At 39.3% G+C, this 9,751-nt stretch overlaps 1 protein-coding gene across 7 annotated transcripts; it reads left to right on the top strand.

The window, feature by feature from the left end:
• Window positions 1–1,073: 1,073 nt before the first annotated feature.
• Window positions 1,074–9,352, top strand: LOC110008517 (Tetratricopeptide repeat (TPR)-like superfamily protein). Of its 7 annotated transcripts, none has more exons than XM_088869457.1 (6): window positions 1,080–4,291; window positions 6,936–7,081; window positions 7,276–7,328; window positions 7,653–7,735; window positions 7,991–8,140; window positions 8,268–9,352. In XM_088869457.1, exons 1-2 carry the CDS (start codon window positions 1,298–1,300, stop codon window positions 6,960–6,962), a joined length of 3,021 nt encoding a protein of 1,006 aa, XP_088725583.1. In that variant the 5' UTR covers window positions 1,080–1,297; the 3' UTR covers window positions 6,963–7,081; window positions 7,276–7,328; window positions 7,653–7,735; window positions 7,991–8,140; window positions 8,268–9,352. The 7 variants fall into 7 exon arrangements, with proteins under 7 accessions (XP_020531964.1, XP_088725583.1, XP_020531966.1 ...); XM_020676307.2 differs by having other exon boundaries at window positions 7,255–7,328; XM_088869454.1 differs by having other exon boundaries at window positions 7,255–7,328; window positions 8,007–8,140; window positions 8,268–9,261.
• The last annotated feature ends 399 nt before the right edge of the window (window positions 9,353–9,751 follow it).

Genomic DNA, 9,751 nt, shown 5'->3' with positions numbered 1-9,751 from the left:
AAATATCTTAAAAACTAATCTATGATATACGGCATTTTAAGTACCCTAACAACTTAATTACTGTAAAACTAATCCATGTTATACGGGATTTTAAGTACCATAAAAACTAACCTATGTTATACGGTATTTTAATTACCCTATAAACTAATCCTTGTTATATGGCACTCAGCCGTAAATTTTTTATCCTGTTAATATTTATCTTTTTCATCTCTCCAAATTTTTGTTATGTTTATCTCTTATTTCTCTCTCTAAATCTTTTATCTCCCTACCTCTCTTTCTCTCTCTTTACTGATGTCATCAACTCAACTATCACGATTCCAATGTGATATAAATATGACTCCAACTAATTTTTATTTGGGTGATATAAATATGACTCCATCTAATTTTTATTTGGGATAAGGTTGAAGGGAATTTTTATAGGGAATAGTAAGCTATGCAGGGGTTATACAAATCTCATTGAAGAGAAAGAAGAAATAAAAAAGAAAGAAGACATAAATATTAAAAAGAATTAGAGAAAGAAAGAAGAGATAAATATTAAAAAGAATTAAAGAGAAAAGAAGAGAAAAACATAAAAAAATTAGAAAGATGAAAGAGATAAATATAAATACGATGAAATAACTAAATATAAATATAAACTGTATAAAATGGTTTATGATGAAAGAGGTAAATATAAACATGATGAAACAAATAAATATAAATATAAACTGTAGAAAATGATTTACGGCATTTCGAGTGCCGTATAACATGGGTTAGTTTTTACAATGTATGATATGGGTAGTTTTTACGGTACGTAAAATGCCGTATTACATTAGTTAGTGTTTATGGTACTTAAAATACTGTATTAGATGAATTAGTTTTTACCGTACTTAAAATGATGTTAATTTTTATCTTATTACATTAGTTTTTACCGTATAACAATTTAGTTTTTACGGTACTTTAACTACCGTAATTGTTAAAAAAAAAAAAAAAAAAAAAAAAAAGAAAAAGAGAGAGGTAATTAAGGTATATTTGTGAAAGTTAAAGGTCACCTTTTTCATTTTTGGCTTTAAGGAGAAAGATAAGGCTAAACTTGTAAAAACTAACCTTCTGAAACCGTGACCCACTCTAGGGCTTTATGGGAAGTAAAGAATGGGTGTCCAACATCATGCTCCTCTAATGGCTTCCTCTTCTTCTTCTCTTGAAAGTCACCATTGCAGAAAATCTCCTCCCTAATTTCACACTCTTCTTCTCTGAAGAGTCCATTGTGGATACTGGCTCTATACAAATCTTCGTCGTTCCATTGTTCCGTCGAGAGAGGATGAATTTGCCATGGCCAAGAATGGGCATCATGTTTCACGCAGTGGTCTCTACTGCCTTCAAGCAAAATACCCATTTCTTCTCTCCTAGAAAGCGTAAGCACCCATTCAAGAACACCCATCGTCTTACCTTTTGCTCCTCTTCTCAATCACCAGAGGATCTCAGTGGGTTGGGTGACTCTGATTTTTGCATAAATGGTGGAAACGGGTCTCTGGAAGTGCCCGTCGAAATGATTTCCAGACCAGCTCATGAAGAGTTCTCCTTCCTTTTTCAGTCCATTTATGACTATGATGCCGACTTTATGAAAAACGAAGCTAAGCTCCATCCTGGTAAGTTCTCAGATGAGGCTTTGTTGCTCTGTGAACTAATCAGGACTAATGGTACCAATTGGGGTGATGAGATGCCCAAATCACTTAGGCCTTTTAGAGAGAAGCTGAAGCATTCACTGGTTATTGATGTTCTAAAACTATTGAAATGCCCTGAATTGTGCGTCAAGTTCTTCATTTGGGCAGGACGCCAAATTGGGTATCAACATGTCGGTGCAACATATGATGCACTGTTAGAGGTTTTGGCAGTCGATAGAAGGGTGCAAATTCCTGTAGAATTTCTATCGGAAATCAAGGAGGAAGACGGTGAGATGTTGGGGCGGTTGTTGAATGTGCTTATTAGGAAATGCAGCAAAGGCGGGTTCTGGAAAGAAGCGATAGAGGAGCTCGGAAGGCTAAAGGATTGTGGCAATCGACCCAGTAGAACAACTTACTACGCATTGATTCAGGTCCTCTTACTAGCCAATCAGCTCGAATTGGCGTCTCAGGTCTATACTGAAATGGGCAATGCTGGTTTGAATTTGGATGGATTTACTCTGGGTTGCTTCGCCCGCACCCTGTGTAAGGCTGGTAAGTGGCGAGAAGCACTTAACATCATTGACAAGGAAGATTTTGTGCCTGATACTGTTTTATACAACAAAATGATAAGTGGGTTGTGTGAGGCCTCCCTTTTAGAGGAGGCAATATCGTTCCTTCACAGAATGCGATCGAATTCTTGCTTCCCTAATGTTGTGACATATAGGAATTTGCTCATGAGCTTTTTAAAAGCCGGACAGCTGAATAGGTGTAGGAGAATTCTGAATCAGATGACCTCGGAGGGCCTTCATCCCAGTCCATCGATATTCAATTCTCTAGTCCATGCTTATTGCAAGTCTAGAGAGTTTGCTTATGCTTACAAATTGGTAAAGAAGATGAGGGTTTGTGGTTGCCGCCCAGGTTATGTAATTTACAATATCTTGATAGGAGGGATTTTTGGGAGGGAAGACCCACCAACCATTGAAGCTATGGAATTGGCCGAAAGAGTGTATGAGGAGATGTTAGATGCAGGATGTGTATTGAACAAGGTAAATGTTGTGGGTTTCACCCGATGCCTTTGTGCAAGAGGGAAATTCGAAAAGGCGATTGTGGTCATAAGAGATTTGATGACTAAGGGCTTCATACCGGATTCGAGCACTTATACAAAGGTTGTTGAGTTACTTTGCCAGGCTGATAAAGTGGATAAGGCCTTACTTTTGTTTGAGGAAATGAAGAAGAACAATATAGTTCCTAATGTTTTCACTTACACTATTTTGATCGATAGTTTTTGCAAGGTTGGGCTTATTCAACAGGGGAGAAACTGGTTTGATGAAATGACAAGGGATGGTTGCCTTCCTAATGTTGTCACTTATACCACCCTTATACATGCATACCTTAAAACGAGGCGCTTAATTGAGGCGAATGATCTGTTTGAAAGGATGCTTTCTATGGGGTGTGCCCCAAATATTGTTACATACACAGCTCTTATTGATGGACTTTGCAAGGCTGGAGAGGTTGACAAAGCTTGTCGGGTCTATGAGAGAATGAGGGGAAGTGGCATTAAAGTGGATGTGGATGTATATTTTGGAAGTGAAGCTGGCATGGAGCCAAATGTCTTTACTTATGGTGCTCTGGTTGATGGTTTGTGCAAAGCCCACAAAGTGTCTGAGGCCCATGAGCTTTTGGAAGCGATGGGCAAAGATGGTTGTCTGGCAAACAATGTCGTTTATGATGCTCTCATTGATGGGTTTTGCAAGGTGGGTAAGTTGGATGAAGCGCAAAAGGTCTTTGCCAAGATGGTGGAATGTGGTTACAGCCCAAATGTGTACACATACAGCTCCTTGATAGATAGGCTGTTCAAGGATAAGAGGCTTGATCTTGCAATTAAGGTGCTATCCAAAATGCTCGAGAATTCTTGCTCACCAAATGTTGTAACATACACCGAGATGATCGATGGGCTATGTAAAGTTGGGAAGACCGATGAAGCTTCTAGGCTTCTGGTTATGATGGAAGAGAAGGGGTGCCACCCAAACGTGGTAACTTACACCGCAATGATTGATGGGTATGGGAAAGTTGGGAAAGTTGATCTCGGGCTCAAGCTTCTGAGAGAGATGGCTGAAAAGGGGTGCGCTCCAAATATTGTCACTTATCGGGTATTAATAAATCACTGTTGTGCTGCAGGCCTTTTGGATGAAGCTTGTGGGCTTCTTGATGAGATGAAACAAACTTATTGGCCTCCCCATGCTCTCTGGTTCAAGGATGTGATTCAAGGGTTCAGTATAGAGTTCATAAATTCTCTTGGGCTCTTACATGAAATATCTGAATACAATATGTTTCCTATGGTTCCTGCTTATAGTATTCTAATTGATAGCCTTTGCAAGGCAGGGAGATTGGAAGTCGCATTAGAATTACATAAGGAGATGGTGTCCGTGTCTACTGTCCAACCATGTTTTGCTCAAAAAACTGCATATTCTTCTTTGATTGAAGGACTGTCCTTAGCAGGCAAGATTGAGAAGGCTTTTGAACTATATGCTGACATGACAAGGATGGGTCACATTCCCGAACTGTCCATATTCTTTTGCCTCATTAAGGGACTCTGCAAGATTAATAGGCGCGATGAAGCACTTCAGCTTTTGGACAGCACATGTTGGATGGTAATTGTTATATTCTTGTTGTCTCTTGTTCATGTTTTGTGCAATATTAATTCACTTGCAATAGCAATAGGCTTTCACTTATTTATACTCCTATTTCAAGATGCATTTGGGGCAGGTTTCTCATGTTTTATGCAATATTAATTCACTGACAATAGCAATAGGCTTTCATTTATTTATACTCCCATTTCAGGATGCATTTGGGGCAGGTTTCAGAAAACAGTTCGCCTGGTGCCTAGGCGCCTGGACTTGGACGTCCCATTCTAGGTGGATGTATTTAGGCGCCCAAGATACCTCTAACCGGACTTGGATGCCCCATTCTAGGTGGATGTACTTGGGCGCCCAAGATACCTCTGACCGGACTTAGACGCCCCATTCTAGGTGGATGTACTTGGGCGGACGCCCCATTCTAGGTGGATGTACTTGGGCGCCCAAGATACCTCTGACCGTACTTGGACTCCCCATTCTAGGTGGATGTACTTGGGTGCCCAAGATACCTCTGACCGGACTTGGACACCCCATCTCTAGGTGGATGTACTTGGGCGGCCAAGATACTCTGACCGGACTTGGACACCCCATTCTTGGTGGATGTACTTGGGCGGATGCCCAGGAGGGCACCCCGAGCTGGCCTGCAGGCTAGGTAGGCACCTAGGCCGACGTCAGGGATGTGGCTTTTTTTTATTTTTAAAGATTTTTAAAGATGTCCAAAAGGGCAAAAGGGGTAATTTTGACCCCCAAAAGTTTAAATAGGTTATGGGGTTATTTTAAAAAATGTCATATGTTTGGATATAAAATTTTCAAAGCTAATAAATTATAAAATTGACATAAATAGCATATATGTACGTTTGGACAACACATATATACATTTTTTTTTATGAATTTACCATAGTTTTAAAAAGCGGATTGCCATGCGCCTAGGCGGCCAAACTAGGTGGATATCCTTAGGCGCCCGCCTGAACCCACTTAGGGTTTTCGCCTCTCCCAGGGGCAGAAATGCGGCCCAAGGGTTTGCATCATTTTTCTTAATACTAAAGAGGGCCAAAATTGTAAGTTTTAGGTTCATTTGAAATCATTTTTTTTAAACTAGGCGGATATCCTTAGGCACCCCCCTTAACCCACTTAGGGTTTTCGCCCCGCCCGCTCAAACGTTGGGGGTCATTTTTTTTAATACTAAAGGAGGGCCAAAATTGTGGGTTTTAGGTTCATTTGAAATCATTTTTTTTAATACTAATGAGGTGCAAACTTGTGGGTTTTAGGTTCATTTGAAATCTAAAACCGAGGCTATTTTAGATGGAGAAAACCCTCCCCAAAAAAAATTTCTACTACGCCGCCTAGGCTGGGCGCCCGCCTAGGTGGCCTGGACTCGCCTAGCGCTTTTTGAAACGCTGGAATTTACACTACAAGGCCCTTGAAGTTCAGGGCGCTCGCCTGGGCGTCAGGCCGACCACCAAGGGGCCGTTTTTTGAAACCTTCGCATTTGCTTAGTATCTTCAAGACTTAATATTTTTTTTCTTAAATTTTCTTGGTGCCCAATTTTTCTCTGTCAATGGTGTCAATGGTATATAACTATGATAACTTATGTAGAGAATGAGAAATAGCTCATTTCTTTAAGTGGTAACATCGATGGTAAATACAAAGAGTTGCGCCTGCCCAAAGAAATCTATGCTATCAGAATCCCTAGCCTTTTGCTAATGTTTTCTAGTGCCACACTTAGTTTTACCAGCCCATCCACAATCTTGGCCATTAGAATATCTGAGACGCCACATAATACCTGTGGAGCTAGCCATACTGCTAAAATCATACTTGTTTAGTTGGGTCCTATCAGACACACGAACTCTACCCTGGCTGAGGCTGCTCAGAGGCCTCAAACTGTTCAAGAGCTGTTGGGGATCCCCTCCCTTGATCAAGGGAGACTTAATAAATGTGATAAATTGAGTGAGATAAACAACACCCTGTCCATGAAGTCTTGAAACCATCTTCAACCAAATCTTTGAGTTGTCCTGCCTCATACAATAGTCTTCTAGACACATATGGAGCTGCTGATTCCCTTGCAAAAGACAGCACCTCTTCAAACAACGATACGATCATAAGGTCACAATCTTAAGTAGGAATATAATTCATCTGTTTTTGCAATCATTTTGTACAAAACTCCTATTTAACAAATGACACGATCATAAAGTCCCAATCTTAAGTAGGAATATAATTCATCTTTTTTTGTAATCATTTTGTACAAAACTCCTATCTACCACAATTTGTATACCAATTTCCAGTTGTAAATGTCCATCACTTTACCTTCTTTTAACACCAAAAGTTGATTTTGCAAAAAATAAAATGAAAATTCAAAAAACCTGCAGACCTAGCTGGCTCCTATTTCTCCCATCGAAATGGGCTCTGATTTGTTACTGTAGAAGTCACTTTGTTTGGTCAATTATAGTTGACATGGCTGTTGCTCGAACCATTAAGGATCACAAACCTGTCAATTCAAAGTATACCAGTCTTTCTAGAGAGCAGTCTGGTGTTATGATTCTTTGTTTGGAACTTTGAGCTTTTATGTACATTTGAATTAGATATTATTAACATGTAATATTGAGATCTGATTTTCCCTTCCATGAGAATTTACTATCTGGAACATGTCTCTTCGAAGCAGGATATCATTTGGCATCCTAGCAAATAAGCATCCAGTCATGGTAGAGGATGTCTTCTCATTTGACTTTACATTTGTGACTGAAAAGGCTAGAAGCTTCTCCTTCCAATTTGGTGATGAATCTGTCATCAGAGTTTCATCTGCCTTCGGTATGCTTAATCCATGTGTGTGTGTGTGTGTGTGTGTGTCTCTCTCTCTCTCTCTCTCTATATATATATATATATATATATATATATATATATATGTTGTTGCCTATCCATGCATTTCAACACTTTCACCTCTGATACATCTATATTTCAAACTACATTTGAATCTTATGCAGCTTGGGGTTGTACTTTCCCAGCAGGAACTGGTTTCCTGCGACATACCTTTTCTGAACTGATCTTAAATGATAAGGTGAGACCCCCTGGTCCTTTTTCTGTTTCCCTTTCTTCCCCTCTTAGTATTGAGTGCACTTTGTCATGTATTTCTTTCCCTAATAAACTTGTTTAAAACCCAACACTTAGACTGAATCTGGGCCATGTTACCATGATCATGGTTTGTTGCTTTGATGCATATATAATCAGGGGTGTTATGCGAGTTCCTCATATGGAGTGTTCTAAAAGATGGATGAGTTGATTTTTTTTTACATATTTATTATTTTTTGTTATATACTATTTATTCTTTGGAAGTTGAATATGTTCTTGTCTTCATGTATGGGTGTGTTGGCTTGCTTCACAGTCCCCCAACATTTGTTCTGAAATGGCTGGAAGCAAAGTGATATTGGACATTCTTGAATACTAACTTCCACTCGTTTGTTCCAGGTAAGTCTTAATATGTTGGGTTATTTAAATTATGATAATCATTTAAGTAAACTTTAGTACGTGTTTGATTGGTGGAAGTTTTGGGGAGTGGGAGGCCCAAGTTTCACCAATCAACCCTTCCATGTTTGACATGGGGTGTGGGAGCTGAAATATGGGAGCACGGCCTTCCCTGACCCTCTTAGAAATAGCCCTTATTTGTTTTTTATTTTTTGTTTTTTTGTTTTTATATGTTTTTTGTTTTTGAAACCGATTCAGTCGCGACCTCACTCAGGATTCGTGTAGTGGACCCCCAATTATTTGGGAAAAGCTTTGACGATGATGATGATGAAACTGGTTCAGTCTCAGCGGATTCCTGTTTGGATTGGCGATTCCTGATCCGGATCGCTGGGATTTCAAACAGTGATGGTAACTGTTTCGTTGCAATATGAGCCGGGACATTTATCTGCACCTAACTATTGCAGGATGAGCATGGGCTCTCTTTCTGCCTCTCCCTGCTAAGGAGTGTTTCCATCTCTGTGATCTCTTTCTACAGGGACCACCTGGTGTGTTTTCTGGGTGTGAAAATTCCTTGAACTTTTGGCTGATAAAAGATTCTTCCTCCATGGGGCAAAGTGCAAACTCTAAGAGGTGGGAGAAGTTTCTTTTCATCTGGTGTGTGTTCAAGGTGTGAAGATTCCTTGCATTTTTGGCTGGTAAAGGCTCCCTCTTTCATGGGGGAGAGCACAATCTCGAAGAGATGGTAGCAGAAGGTTCTATTTCGCTTGGCGCGTCTTCTGGATGTGAAAATGCCCTGAACTTTTGGTTGGTCAGGGTTCTTCTGATGCGCCGGTAAGGGCTACTCATCTTTCTTTTGTCTCTGTGTCGCATAGTTTCTCACCAAATCATTACAATTTAATGGAATATGGAAAGATCAGATCACAGTGTGCATACAATGAAATGATGGAGAGAGCACGGGATCCAACTCTGGTTGTTTCTTTGTTTCGGAGGGTCTCACTTCCTCTCCAACTTTCTACAGAGATAATTATGCCCCTGGCTATATAGGGGCACTTTGGTCATATTATAAAATGGAACGTCATAGTGTACACATCTTATGGATGCCTGAAGGGCACACAAGCACCATTCAACGGCTTGGATTGAATTGGGCGCCACAAACTAATTTTGTTTATTTATTATTATTATCGTTTGAATGTATTCTAATGAAATTCGACTCCATAAAAACAAAGAAAAATAATTATAATACAAATAACCAAAATATCGCTAAATGTTTATGGGATATTTCGGTATTTTTATTTTAATTATTTTTTTGTATGGAGTGCGCCCTATAAAGATGCATTGAAGTCGCTATTTTCATGTGAGCAAAGTTTGTAAAAAGTTCTAACAAAGTTAATTTGTAGCCCTTATATCAACCCAGATTCAATCTCATTCTCCAAAGTGCTAGTGATACTTTTCTTTGGAAAACTTGTACTATTTTCTTGCTGTAATATATCAACCCAGATTCAATCTTATTCTCCAAAGTGCTTGTGATACTTTTCTTTGGAAAACTTGTACTATTTCTTGCTGTAATATTAAATAATTGTTGTACACTGTAAATAATAATATTTTTGGGATGTTCATGAAGGATGTTTCGCTTATAATAGGACAATTTTTGGACATCTCCATTTTTGTGCCCGATTCTGTGTTTTTTTTTTGTTTTGCTCTCTTGTTTTCTGTCGTTTTCCAATGATATTAGAACGCTCTGTAGATACATGTGAAAGATCATTGAATCAAAACTCCGAATTAAAGAATTTTGGATTTGGGCGTTTATGCTTTTTCTTTTTTGGTAGTTCAGTGGGGATGGGTCTTTTATCTGCGGTAGGAATGGAATTCATGTTCCGGCTGCTGTTGTTAAATTCGGTTTGTTTCGGCCGAAAAAGCCGAAGCCTTCGGTTTTACCCACTCAACTGAAGAGAGGGGAATAATTAAATGCCTTGACTCCGATATTTAGCATTTTACGCTGACCCTGAAATCTTGTGTATT

The sequence above is a fragment of the Amborella trichopoda genome, chromosome 6, assembly GCF_054954075.1.
Source record: "Amborella trichopoda isolate Santa Cruz 75 chromosome 6, AtrichopodaSantaCruz75HAP2 v2.0, whole genome shotgun sequence".
NCBI lineage: Eukaryota > Viridiplantae > Streptophyta > Magnoliopsida > Amborellales > Amborellaceae > Amborella > Amborella trichopoda.
This window is presented reverse-complemented; position numbering and strand designations above follow the sequence as displayed.

Coding starts and splice junctions, on each gene's coding strand:
- LOC110008517 (XM_020676305.2), top strand. CDS start 1,298: ATGAATTTGCCATGGCCAAGAATGGGCATCATGTTTCACGCAGTGGTC. Junction 4,292..6,935: donor TGGACAGCACATGTTGGATG/GTAATTGTTATA, acceptor TCTTCGAAGCAG/GATATCATTTGGCATCCTAG.